This window comes from Budorcas taxicolor, chromosome 15, assembly GCF_023091745.1.
Source record: "Budorcas taxicolor isolate Tak-1 chromosome 15, Takin1.1, whole genome shotgun sequence".
NCBI classification, from domain to species: domain Eukaryota; kingdom Metazoa; phylum Chordata; class Mammalia; order Artiodactyla; family Bovidae; genus Budorcas; species Budorcas taxicolor.
The window spans coordinates 14893042-14910222 of NC_068924.1; the positions used below are offsets into that span (position 1 = coordinate 14893042).

Consider the following 17181-nt stretch of genomic DNA (forward strand, 5'->3'; position numbering starts at 1 on the left):
CATAGTCATGACCACCCGCCCCCTCCAATGCCTCCTGCCAAATCTTCTCATACATCAACCAGAAAAGTACACTCGCGTCCCCCAGCTGAGTCAGTTACGTGGTTAGGATGGAATCGCGGCCCTGCTTACCTCTGTGCTGCGGCCCCTGTCAGCACTGGCTGGGGTGCCTTCACCACTTCTCTCTGCTACCTATGTCCTATCTGGGGGCCCAGGCCTGGCTCTAACCTCACAGCTCCTGTGTGGGGTGCTCTTCTTTGGCCTCTGAGATCCATTCTCCACTCTCTTCCATGCCCTGCTCTGTGTCCCAGGGACCTGATTTCTAGGGACCACATCATCTGAGCTCTCCTGCCCTCTGGCATCTGACTGGAGCAGCCAATGGGAGGAGAGAAGACACGATTTATTCCCTTGCTCCCTCTAAACTCCAGGAGACAGTGAAGGACAGGGAAGTCTGGCTTGCTGCAGTCCATGGGAATGCAAGGAGCTGGACACAACTGAGTGACTGAACAACAACAACCTCCCCACCTGGCTGTTGCAGTTCTGACTCTAGCTGAGTTTCTCTGCAGTCACGGCTCTTACCAGGCTCCCTGCAGACCCCATAGGCCTGGGATGGTGAAAGCTTCCTGCAATAACCAGGCCCCGGGTACTTGATCATATCTTAATGACTTCCCTGTGTGTATGCATGCATGCTTAGTTGCTCAGTCGTGTCTTACTCTGTGATCCACAGACTGTAGCCTTCCAGGCTCATCTGTCCAGGGGATTTCCCAGGCACAGATACTGGAGCGTGTAGCCATTGCCTTCTCCAGGGGATCTTCCTGACTCAGGGACTGAACCCAGGTCTCCTGAATTGCAGGCAGATTCTTTACCATCTGAGCCACCAGGGAGCCACCAGCTACCCTGTTGACTCCCTTAATTCTCTGCAGTTTCTTCATTCAATTCTTGCAGTTAAACTACTTTGAAAGTTCTGTCTGTTTCCTTCCCAGACCCTGGCTGATACAGCCTCAGTAAGATCTTTCCCAAGAGCCCAACTCATGCAGTCCTGGGGAATCACACCCACCTCAAGGTCTTCTGGAGCATGGTTGGTACACAGGCCAGGCTGTGTTGAGTAATGAGGGTCCCTCAAGTAGGCACTCTATCCCAGGCAACCACTAGCTCTGCCAACCATGTCAGCCAACATGCCACACTCAACTCTTAAGTCTAACTTAACCTAGTACTTATTTCTCATCACATGACCTCTCCCACCCACCTCTCTACCAGGCATAACTAAACGATAGCCAATCTGGCTGGCAGCCTACCAGATGGTTTTCTTGGATTCTCGAGCCAAGAAGCTCAGAGCCCAACATCATCAGGGTGGGGAGGTTGCTAGACAGCCTTCAGGAAGACCAGGCTGACCCACGGGAAAATGGAAGAGCTGGTTAAGAGAGAAAAGACTGAGGAGGGTGGGAGAGAGATCCTGAAGGCTCTGTGGGACCGCTGACTTTCCAGAAGTTTCCCGGCTCTGGATCCTTTGAAGTCTGTGTGTACCTCTGTTCCTGTGCCTGTGAATTTACCAGTGATTTCTTATGACAGTCCTACCCTTCCCGCAAATAAGCTTGGATGAGTTTGTGATTCACGCACCAACAAGCCTGAAACCTCGGGAGTCCTACTCTTACGAGAACCCTAGAGAATCAAGGCAGGGACCTTGCAGACCAGGAACTTTCTAGATACCTGGATTAAGTCTTGGGCACAAAGGAAGAGACACGCTTTGGTTGCAGAAGTCTGGGAACAGATAAGAGGGGTACCCGGGGGACTGAGAGAAGGCACTCCTACTAAATTCTTCAACAGAGGAGAGCATCAGTGGGCAGAGGAACACAGAGGACAGAGCAGAAGAAGCTGAACCCAGAGGAAAAGCTGAGACCAGTCACGGGCAAGGCAGCAATGAAGGAGGGCAGAGGGAGAAAGGGCATTTCAGCAGGAACATGGAGAGATGTGTTTCTGAAATGTCTGACCTCAGGGTCAGACCTAAGGACATGGGAACCCCCATCCTGGTTATCTCCAAGGAAGGCATGGTATGGGAAGCTAAGGTTCCTTATTCATCCCGCACGCTTAACATATGTGTACTGAGCATGCAGACACAAAGCAGAGTCATCCTGAACCTTCCTAACTCATCCACAGGGTGGGAGTCTTAGTTGCTCAGTCGTGTCTGACTCTGTGACCTCATAACTGGCCAGGCTCCTCTGTCCATGAGATTCCCCAGGCAAGAATACTGGAGTGTGTTGCCATTTCCTTCTCCAGGGGATCTTCCCCACCCAGGGATCGAACCCGGGTCTCTTGCACTGCAGGCAGATCTTGACTGACTGAGCTGCCAGGGAGGCCCTCATCCATAGGGTAGGGGTGATTTATGAGCTCTGGGCCACAGATGGGGACCCGGGCTCTGTGAGATCCAGTCACCCAGTCAGTAACTAACAGAGTCAGTTGTTGTTAAGCTGTGTTGCTCAGTCGTGTCCAACTCATTGCCACCCCCTGGACGGCAGCACGCCAGGCCTCCCTGTCCCTGCCATCTCCTGGACTTTGCCCAAGTTCATGTCCATTGAGTTGGTGACACTGGGACAGAGCTGGGACTCAGCCCAAATCATCTCACTACAAAACCCATCTTCTGAATGACTCCATAAGCCCAGTCCTTGCCCCTTCCAGTGGGGCATTTCTTGCCTCTGATCCACCTGCTTCACTAGGTAAAAAGACACCTGAGGGCAGGGACTAAGTCTCATCCCAGGCCCACGTCATGGACTCCTATTTCTGGGCTTAGACCCCAAAACTCAATAAATGGTTGTGATGCGAACGATAATAAAGACACTACTAGAGTAATCGTCAGCAGCCTGATGTCTGGGGACTCTTCCTTCAAGACGCTAACATTATCCCCCTGCTGCCCAGGAATGAAGAGATGAAGGTACAGATAACAAACAGGGTGAGCTTGTTTCTGCCACTGAAAGAAAGTGAAAGTGAACTCACTCAGTCATGTCTGATTCTTTGTGACCTCATGGACTGTAGCCTACCAGGTTCCTCTGTCCATGGGATTTTCTAGGCAAGAGTACTGGAGTGGGTTGTCATTTCCTTCTCCAGGGGATCTTCCTGACCCTGGTCTCCCCCATTGTCCATATACACCCCAATTCATTCACAGAAAACAAACTGATGATAATCTTCATCCGTGATTGGCTGTGACCACATTTATTATATAAATGAGTGAGAGGAAACTCCCAGGCTCTGACTGGCCTGGGACAGGAATGGAGGAGCAGAAGGCCATCCAATATTGAGAGCAGAAAAGCAAGAGCAGCGATTAGCTGGGTCAGTGAGCTCCCCGGTGCAGAATTGCAGCCTGCAAGGTCCCACTGTCAACTCAATAATGTGTCACCTTCATCTGAAAACTGGGGAAGGCTCACAGCCAGTCTCCACACAAGACTATAACTATGAGATGGCCCTGCTCCAAAGCTAACAGGCAAAGTGCTATCTTTATCTTCAAGTTCATGAGGGAGGGGGACCTTGGGCCCTTTGCTCTCACATCAGTTCAGTTCTGTCACTCAGTCGTGTCCGACTCTTTGGTACCCCATGGACTGCAGCACGCCAGGCCTCCCTGTCCATCACCAACTCCCAGAGTTCACTCAAACTCATGTCCATTGAGTCAGTGATGCCATCCAACAATCTCATCCTCTGTTGCCCCTTCTCCTCCCGCCCTCAATCTTTCCTAGCATCAGGGTCTTTTCAAATGAGTCAGTTCTTCACATCAGGTGGCCAAAGTATTGGACTTTCAGCTTTACCATCACTCCTTCCAATGAATATTCAGGACAGATTTCCTTTAGGATGGACTGGTTGGATCTCCTTGCTGTCCAAGGGACTCTCTAGAGTCTTCTCCAACACCACAGTTCAAACGCATCAATTCTTCGGCGCTCAGCCTTCTTCACAGTCCAACTCTCACATCCATACATGACTACAGGAAAAACCATAGCCTTGACTAGATGGACCTTTGTTGGTAAAGTAATGTCTCTGCTTTTTAATATGCTGTATAGGTTGCTCATAGCTTTTTTTCCAAGGAGCAAGTGTCTTTTAATTTCATGGCTGCAGTCACCATCTGCAGTGATTTGGGAGCCCCCCAAGATAAAATCTCTCACTGTTTCCAGTGTTTCCCCATCTATTTGCCATGAAGTGATGGGACTAGATGCTATAATCTTCGTTTTCTGAATGTTGAATTTTAAGCCAACATTTTCACTCTCCTCTTTCACTTTATCAAGAAGCTCTTTAGTTCTTCTTCACCTTCTGCCATGAAGGTGGTGTCATCTGCATATTTATTGATATTTCTCCCGGCAATCTTGATTCCAGCTTGTGTTTCCTCCAGTCCAGCATTTCTCATGATGTACTCTGCATATAAATTAAATAAGCAAGGTGACAATACACAGCCTTGACGTACTCCTTTCCTGATTTGGAACCAGTCTGTTGTTCCATCTCTAGTTCTAACTGTTGCTTATTGACCTGCATACAGATTTCTCAGGAGGCAGGTTAGGTGGGCTGGTATTCCCATCTCTTTAAGAATTTTCCACAGTTTGTTCTGATCCACACAGTCAAAGGCTTTGGCATAGTCAATAAAGCAGAAACAGATGTTTTTCTGGAACTCTTGCTTTTTTGATGATCCAATGGATGTTGGCAATTTGATCTCTGGTTCCTCTGCCTTTTCTAAAACCAGCTTGAACATCTGGAAGTTCACATACTGCTGAAGCTTGGCTTGGACAATTTTGAGCATTACTTTGCAAGCATGTGAGATGAGTGCAATTGTGCGGTAGTTTGAGCATTCTTTGGTATTGCCTTTCTTTGGGATTGGAATGAAAACTGACCTTTTCCAGTCCTGTGGCCACTGCTGAGTTTTCCAAATTTGCTGGCATATTGAGTGCAGAACCTTCACAGCATCATCTTTTAGGATTTGAAACAGCTCAACTGGAATTCCATCACCTCCACTAGCTTTGTTCATAGAGATGCTTCCTAAGGCTCACTTCACATTCCAGGATGTCTGGCTCTAGGTCTCATATCAGGAAATGATTTATTTGCATCCGACCTCAATCCTCCTCATGGAGAAGGAAATGGCAACCCACTCCAGTATCCTTGCCTGGAAAATCTCATGGACAGAAGAGCCTGATGGGCTCCAAAGAGTTGGGCACGACTGGGCAACTAACACTAACACTTACTCAATCCTCCTCAACCTGTTGTAGCTTAAGACCTCTTGTCTTTAGCACAAAAGACAGCATCTGCTTCTCCATATTGTGTCACCAACAGCCTCTGAGGCTAGTAAGTCTGCCCCCAGGCCGTCTATGGGATTGCACAGAGTCGGACACGACTGAAGTGACTTAGCAACAGCAGTAGGCAAAATCATTTCCCTTTCTTTGACCTCTCCTCCAGGCTTTTGTGGGATTCCCTGGTGGCTCAGACAGTGAAGCGTCTGCCCACAATGCAGGAGACCGGGGTTCGATCCCTGAGTTGGGAAGATCCCCTGGAGAAGGAAATGGCAGCGCACTCCAGTACTCTTGCCTAGAAAATTCCATGGATGGAGGAGCCTGGTGGGCTAAAGTCCATGGGGTCACAAAGAGTCGGATATGACTTCACTTTCTTTTCTTTCCAGGCTTTTGTGAATGTGCTTTGCTTCAAGTTTCTCTAAAGGTGAGACTGTTCGGCAGCAGTGACGGAAACCGGGTTGGAAACGAGATCCCTTCAGCTCTGCACCTTACTGGCCTTGTGACTTCAGGCAGCCCAGGGTCACCCCAGGCCCACTCTCTTCTTAATGTAGAGGATAACACTTCATCTACTCAGCAGGGCGAAGAAGGCATTATTTCAGGCCATCTGTCAGTTATACATGACTTTAAAGCTGCGAAAGAAGGCGATGAAACAGACTGCATTTCGAGTCCCCAGGCCTTCTAAATATTTATTACATGAAAGTGCTTCATGAGACAAACTGTTTATGCTTCTGTGCAAATTTGCTCAACAAAAGTCCCTTCTCTCTCCCACTCCATGGGGGTGCTGATTGTTTGAGAGGCTAGTTAAACGTGGCTTCACAGAATCCAAAAGGATGCTAATGCTTGACCAGAAGAAAGGATGTGAGAGTGCACAGGCCTCTCTGTATGTGATGGAAATTTCTGGAATGTTACACACACACACACACACTCATACACACAACCCATACACACAGACTATGAAGACTGGCTATCTGTTAGAAGAGGGATCTTTTTCTTTATATACTTCCAAAATGCTCAGAAATTTTTTTTTACCCATAAGCACATGATTACTTTTATCATTCCGCTGCTGCTGCTAAGTTGCTTCAGTTGTGTCTGACTCTGTGTGACCCGACAGATGGCAGCCCATCAGCCTCCACCATCCCTGGGATTCTCCAGGCAAGAACGCTGGAGTGGGTTGCCATTTCCTTTTCCAATGAATGAAAGTGAAAAGTGAAAGTGAAGTCTCTCAGTCCTAAAAAGGCCTAATATAAAGAACCACCACCAGCACCACATTAAAAAAGTTCCTGGAAATTGACTGTAGGTCTCAATCTAGGGCTGCCATGCCCTAAGAGGAATAAGACTGCACAGTTTTCAGATTTCACTGCCAACGCTCAACCCGTACCTGCCGAGTGCTCAGTATTCAACAACATTGACTAGTAAGCACATACTCAGGGCTGGCATCGTGCTAGACCAGGAGTTGGCCAGCCACAGTCTGTGCACCAAATCCAGCCCACCACCTGTTTCATAAATTTTTCTTGGAACATAGCCACGCTTACTCATTTATGCATTGTCTGTGGCTGCTTTGTGCTAGAAAAGCCAAGTTGAATAGTTGCAATAGAGACCAAATGGCCCCAAAGTCTGAACTATTTACTCTGTGGCCCTTTACAGAAAAGGTTGCCAGCCCCTGTGTTAGGATGGTGAGCGTGACAGCCCTGTATCCTGCATGCATGGAACTCGGAGTCTAGTCAGGGGCACTCAGTCATACAAATAAATGTACATTTGTACCACACTAGCAAAGATAGGTGTGTTTGGTGCCTTTAGAGAGTATTATTGGCAGCTGACGGCTTCCCTGGTGGCTCAGATGGTAACGAATCTGCTTGCAATGCAGGAGATCTGGGTTCAATCCCTGGGGTGGGAAGATTCCCCTGGAGGAGGAAATGGCAACCCACTCCAGTATTCTTGCCTGGAGAATCCCAAGGACAGAGGAGCCTGGCAGGCTACAGTCCATGGGGTCACAAAGAATTGGACATGACTGAGTGACTAGCATCTCATTGGCAGCTGACGTAGTTGGGAACATCATGGAAGACAAAAATGTCCAGTAGGTACAAAGACTCTATGATGTGAGAGAACACAGAAATTAAAAACAACAACGAAAACAAAAGAGCAAGAAGCCAAAGCGGACAGAAGTTAAGGCCTGGCAACGTGTGACAGCAGATAAGGCTGGGAGGGGACTGGGAGGCCGACCACACAGGACTCTGGAGACCCCGATAAGGACTGTATCTGATGAGAAATGGGGACCCCTTGAAGGGTTTCCAGTGAGGTCGCTGGAGACAGGATGAATGTTTTGAAAGACTTTCTCTGACTTTCTGGTGGAGGAAGGCTAAAGGAGACCCATGTGGGATGGGTCAGCCAGTTGGGCAGCTGTTTCGCAGAGGCCTGGATGAAGATGGTGGCAGCTTGAACCTCGGGGTACAGATGGTAGGGCTTAGAGGGATGAAGTCTGTCAGGTGAGGCACAGAAGCAAGGCCATCAACCATCCCAAACGGTCCCACCTGCCCGTGAAGGAGGCATCTGATGTCATCACGGATTCCATGGTTTCAGATACAATAGAAATATTCAATAATGAGAAAAGATCTTTCTATAGTTCATAAGCCCAGTTTTCCTTTCTCTGTGCTTCCTGCGTATTCTGAGACTGTGGTGGATGCCAAGCCTTTCAGATGCATAAATAGTGGCCATCTCCTCACATGGTCCCTGTTCCATCATGCCTCCTGGTCAATTCAATCACCCCTTAAATGAAGGTGCAAGTCAACTGGAACATGCAATTTATGTCTTCATACCCTAGTTCAGTCATCTATTTACTGTGAAAAAGGAGAAGTACTCATTTTTCAATTTTGATTAAAAATATAAAATGCCCTCATTCAACCTCCTTTGAATGAGCCACATGTCTGTCAGGCACTGGGTCAATAAAAGCATGACTGGAATACTAAATGGTGCTTCTATTTTGGGTTCACTCGAAGACTTGCTTTCTTTCCTATGTCTCCTGCCTTTCAATGGTCAAATCGCTATGTCAGTAGGCAATGAATTACTGCTGCATATGTGTCAAGTTCTGTGGAACCAACAGGCTACGGGACCACTCAGAAGATATGATACACAGTTGAAGGAAAAGACACTGTTGACCAAACAGGAATTCTGGGAGCAAGACCAGATCCCTGGCAATGAATACTACTGGCAAGTGGGAGTATTTATCTTCTCGTATTTCCACTTGTAGAGTTGTCAGTTTGAAAGGAAGAGGAATTTGAAACCCAACAAATAAAATCTTTATTCCTCAAGGCAAGCTCCATTCAATCACCATGAATTGTAACTGAGATTTCCAGAACAGTGTGTTAGAAGCCCAGCCAGACAACGTCCAAAGAACTGGATTAATTCAATAAAATGAAAATAACACATCAGTCCATTGAGAATCTGGAGAGAAAATACTGACATTGTCATTGGAAAGCAGCATGACAGAGCAAAAAGAGAGCTAAAAGCTTTGGAGTGAGGCAGCATAAGCAGCTGGCAAATTTAACCTTGGATAAGCTATTTAATGCTTCTGAACGTCAGTTTCCTAAACCACAAACCATGGATCATAAGACCTAGAGTTGTTCTATGAATGAGCTAATTTGTGAAGCTCCTTGCACATAGTAGGGGATTAATAAATGATAGTTCCTTTCCCTAAACTGCCCAAATTCAATTCTGGACTGAAAGAATGGTATACAGATCCATCACACTGGACAATTCCAGGACAAAGAGTCACTCAAGTGTTCTGCCAGTTCAGGGCAAGTACCCTAACTTGCTCCTGAGAGCAACCACGAATCCGATGGAGACACTAGATTCAAAGATGAAGAAAAAGCCAGAAAAGGAGAAAAAGGCAGCAAACGGGAGAATGTGTGACTCCTGTTTTTACTACCTGCTAAGAAGAAATTGTGAGCAACTGACTGTGGAACCAGCCCTGTGAGTCAGGCACTGCCCGGCACTCCTCGGGCTCGGCACAGGAGCCTGGAATGCAATTGCTCACTGTTTGCTTTATGACAATACATCTTCTGGTTGCTCAGGACAGGGAGGGTGGAGGCATCTCTGGACTCTGTTTTGTTTTGATTTTTCCAATCACCTATATCCATCCACCCATCCATCTATCTTCCATTCACTGTCTCTCACCGTATACCTTCTGAGCACCTATTATGTGACTGTGGGACACATACCAAGCATTTGAGAAGATACACAGGTGGATGTTTTAGGACAGACATGCAGGGTTGCGGGAGTTACCTGTCTAATCCAGCATTCCATTCGTGTGCGTGTGCGTGTCTAACACCCATTAGAGGAAGACCTTAATAGTGTACACTTTACTATTAAGACCTCACCATATTACAGGTTCTATGCTACACGCTTATATGTGTTATCTTGTTTGTCATAACTACTTTATGAAGTCAACATTGTTATTATCTTTAATGGACAGATCAGAAAAATAGGACTGGAAGAATTTGATTACACAGCTTATAAATGGTAGAGCAAGGATCCAAAGTCAGGTTTCGTAATGAGGAAGAAAGAATCAGCAATGTCCCATTTGCTGAGCCCCTTACCCAGAGATGTCAGTGTATGATATCTTCTTTGTATCTGTTCTCTGACATAATAAAAAGAGGGCTGGTGTTAGAATAAACAAAACGGTGCACCTAACAGCTTCAGAAGATATAAGCAAAAAGGTACTGATGGAAATGAAAGATTAAAGACTTAACTGAGGTTCTAGCTGTGACTGTTCATGTACATTTACTAAGATCTGAACCATGACTTCACTGGGCCCTTTAGGAAAATACTTTTGCCACTGACCAAAATATCTTCTTTACTCTGGAGTCACTGACACCTAAACAACATTCACATGGCCAGATACGTGCTCCCACTTGTCCTGTGATGGTGGGGAAAGAGAAGTGGGGTAGAAATTAAGATTCCCATGTGAAAGATGCACTGGCAGCTCAAGACAATAAAGAATCTGCCTGCAATGCAGGAGACCCAGGTTTGATCCCTGGGCCAGGAAGTTCCCCTGGAGAAGGGTATGGCTACCCACTCCAGTATTCTTGCCTGGACAATCCCACGGACAGAGGGGCCTGGTGGGCTACAGTCCACGGGGTCGCAGGAGTCGAACGCAACCGAGCAACCACACTTCCACCTTTCATGAAAGATGAGAGTTAAAGTCCTATGACCACTAAAGCAGTGGAACCACGGGAGGTCAAAAATCTCCACAGGAAAACAAAAGTGCTCCGGACTAGGAGCAACTAGTCATGAGTTCGAGTCCAAGCTATGTGACCTTGGGCACAACAATTAATGAACCCCTCTGGGCCAGTTGCCTCATATCTACAATGAAGAGAATAAGATCTACCTCACAGTATTTTTGTAAGTCTAAATAAGTTTAGGCAGACTATAAAGCCAATTCCTTCCAACAGTCACATTTGTAAAATGACAAGGACTTCGGGACTTCCCTGCTGGTCCAGTGGTTACTCTGGGCTCCCACTGCAGGGGCATGGGTTCGATCCCTGGTCAGGGAACTAAGATCCCACATGTTGCATGTCAAAAAAAATATATATATTTTAAAAAGAAAATGACAGGATCTTATACATTGGCTTCTACTGTAAATTGACAAGATCCTTTGCAAAGACATCACTAGTACGTTATCCAAAAATTCTTCCATTAAATGGAAATAAGTTGAGCGGCTAAAAGGTCAAGGCTCCCTGTACTAAACCGGAACCCAGTCCTCAGTTTTGACTGCAAACCCTTCAGATCATTTCCACCCTGCTAATAGGCTCACACGCTATCCCATCTCTTTCTTGCCCCTCCCCATTCTCAATTTAAAGGTGACCACATTCCACATAATACCCGCAACACCCCTCTGTCTTCTCTGCTTCCTTCTGAAGTTCTCATTATGTCCCTCAGAAGGCCCCTCAAATGTGGGGCCCTGTTATATGACACCTGGTCGTAGTGGTTTAGTTGCTAAGTCTGTCGCAGTCATTGGGACCCCATCGACTGTAGTCCGCCAGGCTCCTCTCTGTACACGGGATATCCCAGGCAAGAATACTGGAGTGGGTTGCCATTTCCTTCTCCAGTTAGATGATGTTAAAGAGAGCTAAATCATTTGAGGTAGTTCCAAACATCAGAGCTAGAACTGGTGGGGTGGATTTAGAGGAAGGTTCCAGCTCTGTGTAGGGAATATGCTTGGAACAGTGGCGGCTGGCCAGCTGGGAGGCAAGCTTCTAAAGCAGCCAGCTCTCCACCAAGAAAGCTCAGCAGAATATCTCACCTCCTGCTGCTTGACTGAACCTCCAAACATCACATGATTTTATCCAGAACTTACTGAGTGCTTTCTAATGTTGTAGGCATTAGAAATGCAAGTATGAGTAAAATGCAGCCCTCAGCTCTCAAAAGCTCACTGGAGAGACAAACTCATAAGCAGGTAGTTATAAAGCAATATGTATGTGTGTGTGTGTGTGTGCACACGCGCGTGCAAGCAGGCATGCTCAGCCATGTCCAACTCTTTGCAACCCTAAGGACTGCAGTGCCTCAGGCTCCTCTGTCCATGGGATTCTCTAGGCAAGAATACTGAGTGGGTTGCCATTTCCTTCTCCAAGGGATCTTCCCAACCCAGGGATCGAACCTGTGTCTGCTACATTAGCAGGTGAATTCTTTCCCACTGAGCCACCAGGGAAAGTAAATGACCCTCAGTCATGTCCTACTCTTTGAGACCCCATGGACTGTATAGTCCATGGAATTCTCCAGGCCAGAATACTGGAGTGGGTAGCCTTTCCCTTCTCCAGGGGATCTTCCGAACCCAGAGATTGAACCCAGGTCTCCTGCATTACAGGTGATTCTTTACCAGCTGAGCCACAAGGGAAGCCCGAGCCACCTAGGAAGCCCTTTATAAAACAATGTGGTAAGTACAAAAATAGAGAAATTAGAGGGACTGCTGCGGGTGGTCTAACTCAGGAGGTGGCCCTCACTCAGGTGGGCTGTTCTTTCTGGAGGAGGTGACACCAAACAGTCTTAAAGGATGGACTAGGGGAAGCAGTGAAGGGTGAGATGGGGACAGTATAGGATGGGTGTTCAGGGTGAAAGGACTGAGCGTGAGCAAAGGAACAACTGTGACCAACAGAATGGTGTAGCAGAGGTCCTCCAGGCAGTTGGATAATGCTAGAACAGTCCACGGGAGTGGGGATGGGTGGGAGACAGGCTGGAGCTGCAGACAGGAGCCTGGGGAATGAGGGCCTTGTAACGTGTATTCTGCAGCGTGAACTTTGTCCTAGAGGCAATGGGCAGCCCACACCCTAAAGGTTCTAAGCACACAGGTGACAAAGTTTCCATTACCTTGGATTTAGGAGGTTTTCTTTTCTTTTCCCAAAGGGAGACTGCAGGACAGCTTTGAGAACTGCTGCCTTGAACTCTGGGAGCCCCAGAGTCAGAACAGCCCTGCTTGACTCACCCGAAGGCAAACACCCAGTTCCTTTGGTCCTTGCCTCTTCCTCTTCTGTCTCCTGGGCCTCTTGGTAATGCTGACCTCACAAAAAAGTGACACAGGCACTAGGTGACTCAGCGTTACAGAGGGCTTGGAAGCGGCCAAAGTCCACGTTGAACCCTGAGCATCTTTCTGCAGCAGGCACACTGGCGGGGAGGCAGGCTCAGGGAGGCAGGTTTGCTGCAGTAAGCTCCAGGGCCCGCCAGCCTTGTGATCTGGCAGCTTCTCCCCGCCTCTCACCTTTCTTGCCTTCCACTTTATACCCGCTGGCTCCTGGCTGACTTGGCCAGACACCAGGGTGGGAAGGGACGGGCAGTACAAGCCCGCCTTGCAGATGAAAGCATCCTTCTGGCTGGGCTCAACCACCAGACCACTCCTACCTCCCCAGGAGGGGACCCTGGCCTCCTGGGCTTTTCTGAACTGCTGCACCTCCTACCTCTCAAGCTGCCCCCTCCCCAACCCTGGGCTTCCCTGATGGCTCGGCAGGTAAAGAATCTGCCTGCCAATGCAGGAGATGCAGGTTCGATCCCTCGGTTGGGCAGATTCCCCTGGAGAAGGGAATGGCAACCCACTCCAATATTCTTGCCTGGGAAATCCCAAGGACAGAGGACCCCAATGGGCTCCAGTTCATGGAGCTGCTAAGAGTTGGACACAACTTCATGACTAAATAACAACAACAACCTCCCACCCCACCGGCTCCTTCTTCCTTCCTCATCCTATTTCATCCCCCAGATCTATTCCTCACTTCCCAGGGCCCAGTGTCTCCACCGCCTCCCTGAAAATCCTGTTCATTTCTTCTCTCCTGAATGAGTCATGCTCCTTTGGGCTTCTTTATTAAGCACCTAAATGCCCCCCACCCCTCAAACTTCCTTGATCACTCCATTCCCAGCCCCTCCCTTCTACCACTCCCCTTCAGCCTGAGCACAGGTTGACCGTCATCTGCCCCCTGGTACTGGTTCAGCTGCTCCGACCACTCCCTTCACACAAACCCCTGAATCAGCCACAAGCTTCCCACTAAGCATATTCCCTCTGCTGGGAATGGCCTCATCCCTGTCTCCCTTCTGAATATCCTTCTGGGCACAGCACAAATGTCACCCTGACCCAAAGGCTCTCTCCTCTCACCTCCAAGACAGATTAAATCTAACAAGACTTTGCTTACTTTTTTAAACAGAGGGTGTTTGGCTTATGTTATAATAACAGCTAGGGCTGATGTATCAGGCACTTCTCAGAGAACCTTGTATAGAGTAATTCATTTAATTCTCAGAATCACCCTGTTATTACCTTCAAGTCAACCTGCCCGAGTTTACAGTGAGCCAGTGGGAGAACTGAGGCTTAAACTGAGGCTCTAATGAGAAGCAAAGCCACCTCTCCCACCCAGGAAGCCTTTGAATCTTGGAGTCTCACTCTGTTCCCCTGGCACACAGTGGGTGACTACTAAACGTGAGAGTTCTGGGTTGAACTGAACTTTGCTCAGCATGCATCCTGGTACCTTCCTCGCATGTATGTTCTGGCTCCCCAAGCCGTCCGCGAGATCCTTAGGGAGACAGGACCAGATCATCTGTTTTCTTCACAGGCCTGCCATCACAAGCACAATGGGGAGCTGGGGGATCCTCAGAGAGCTCTAGGGGTGAAGATGGGGGCAAACTAACTTTGGATTAAGGCATGCCTTGAAGGGTGAAAGTGTTAGTCGCTCAGTCGTGTCTGACTCTTTGTGACCCATGGACTGGAGCCTGCCAGGCTCCTCTGTGCATGGAATTCTCCAGGCAAGAATACTGCAGTGGGTAGCTATTCCGTTCTCCAGGGGATCTTCCCGACCCAGGGATTGAACCCAGCTCTCCTGCCTTGCAGGCAGATTCTTTACCATCTGAGCCATCAGGGAAGCCCCAGTGTATGCCTTTGAGTATCTTAGAGTATCTAATTTACCAAGGCTTTTTCACAAGCCTGAGCTCATCAGCTGTATGTGGAGAAGGTAAAGAGGACAGAGGTGCAGATAGCCTGAGATCTGGTCAAGGTCTTAGAGCTAGAAATAGCTGAGTGAGATGATAGAAATTACAACCCAGGACTCTGAATAAAACAACAGAAAGCCAGTCCCCTGCTCATGGTGTGGTCCTGGGCAGCTGCGGCCATCAAGAAGGGGCAGGCTGATGTAAATCAGCTATAATTCAATGAAAACATTGAAAAAAAAAGATCAAGGTCAGCCAATTCTTTAAAAGAAAAAAAAAAAAAATGGGTGGGTTGCGTATTCAGCTACCCCCTCCAGCCATGGATGAAGTACCCTTGGTTGTTGGGAAGGGGAGCCTGACCCAGGCTTCTAGACAGAGGCTGGCTGAGCTGATTAGGGCAGAATGTGTTAAGGCAGGTTCAGCAGGACCTCTGGGGACCTCTCGGAATGTTTGGTCACTCTCACCAGACAGAACTCAAACAAACCCCCTGAGAGACCACCTGATTTTCCAAGCGGTCTGATAATATATCAATAGATATAAATAAAGAGTCAAGAAAAACTGGTTTGTCCCTCCCATTAGCTGGAGGCAGTAGGCAACCATTGGACTTTAGCCCATCAGGCTCCTCCATCCATGGAATTTTCTAGGCAAGAGTACTGGAGTGGGCTGCCATTTTCTTCTCCAGGGGATCTTCCCAACCCAGGGATCGAACCCCGGTCTCCCGCATTGTGGGGAGACGCTTTACTGTCTGAGCCACCAGGGAATCCGATAATATATCAATAGATATAAATAAAGAGTCAAGAAAAACTGGTTTGTCCCTCCCATTAGCTGGAGGCAGTCAATGGTTGCCTACTACTTGTAACTCTCCCATCCCATTTCTAAAACATCTGTATCTTTATTTCACTGTCCTAAGCTCAGCAGGTGAAGAACACGCCTGCATTGCAGGCGGCACAGGTGACGCGGGTTCCATCCCTGGGTCGGGAAGATCCCCTAGCGAAGGAAATGACAACCCACTCTAGTATTCTTGCCTGGGAAAATTCCATGGACAGAGGAGCCTGGCGGGCTACCGTCCATGGGGTCGCAGAGTCGGACACGACTGCGCGCATGGCACAAGCCAACACAACTTCAGATGGGATTTACTTGATGTCTTGTGCAAAGGGAAGGCTTTTCCGGCTCAGGTGGCTTCTGCAGAAGAAAAGCTTTTCCCTAGAAGGAAGACCGACCCCATCTTTCCGCCAGTTTGGCGGCCTCTCTGAGCCTTCATCTACCCACCCATCCCGCAGAATCGTGGCAACAACTTGTAAGCTCCCAGCCCCCGCGTCCTGCAGATCCGACTGATCTCCTGGGTCACCGTCTCACGCTCCTCACAGTTCAGGAAATGAATGAGACACTGCAGATGTCTACGCTGTAGAACCACCGCCTACTGGGAACCTCGGACCCTTGTAGCTTCATATCAGGCTCGCAGATGGCCGAGCTCCGGCCCGCGGTGTCGACAGGGGACTAGCCAGGCTGTAATTCCGGGGGCGCGGCGGGGAAGGTCGGAAACGCGGGTCTCCGGACCCCGGCATCGAAGCCCGGGGTCGCCGTTCCCCTCCCGACCGCTCGCGGGAGCTGCCAAGCGCCCTGCGAAGCCAGCCCGGCCACCCGGCTCGGGAAGCGCCTGGCTTACCTGCGGCTCCACCAGCCAGCGCGGCTCCGCGCCCAGGGGCGCCGGGCGCGCGGCGCGGAACGCCGAGTACACAGGGATGCGGTGCTGGGTGCTGTACAGGGTGGCGAAGCGCTCGGCGCCCTCGGAACGCTGACAGATCCTCACGTGGGCAGCGGCCGCCGGCCCCGCGGGCGGGGTCCCGGCGTAGAAGAAGCGGTCGCACTCGCCGAAGCCGGCCTCCTCCTGGCGCACCAGCCGGCCTTCCAGCAGCCCGGCCAGGGCGAGGAGGCCGCCCAGCGCCAGGCAGCGCTCGGGGCCCATGGCGCGTCTGCGGGCCGGGCGGGCGGAGCGCGAGGCCGCACAGCTTCGCAGCCGGGAAGTCGGAAGCCGGGCGCGGCGCGGGTGGGGCGCGCTGGGCCGGCCGGGGTGGGCGGCCCCGGCGGCGGGGGCGGGCCCGCGTCCCGAAGCCGCGCCCCCGTCGCGCCCGCCTCTCCGAAGACGCCGGCGCCCGCCCGCCTCCGGCTGGGCGCGCGGGTTCGGGGATGCTAGCCGCGTCCCCCGCCCCCCGCGGGCCCGCACCTGGCACCGCCTGGACTCTGCCGTCCGAGTTCGCAGGCTCCGGGACGCGTGCTGCCCCGGCGGAAAGGGCTGAGCCAGGTCGGCTTCATGCGGGGGTGCGGGGACCGTCCCCGGGGCGCGAGCCTAGAAGCCTCCGGAGACAGCGCGCCCCAGGGATCCTCAAGGATGCCAAAAGGCGGCGTGAGATGCCCACAGCAACTGTGGGTCTTTGGGGCGGATGGGCAGAGACCGCCCCCCGGTGAAATCCGACTCAAATCA

General features: G+C 49.9%; 1 protein-coding gene across 1 annotated transcript in view; it reads right to left on the reverse strand.

The window, feature by feature from the left end:
* ENDOD1 (endonuclease domain containing 1) overlaps positions 1 to 16665 on the reverse strand; it is a 34608-nt gene extending 17943 nt beyond the window's left edge. The window contains exon 1 of the mRNA XM_052652406.1: positions 16366 to 16665. Coding sequence (XP_052508366.1) covers positions 16366 to 16665 — 300 coding nt within the window. The remainder of the gene's footprint in view (positions 1 to 16365) is intronic.
* Positions 16666 to 17181: the final 516 nt, after the last annotated feature.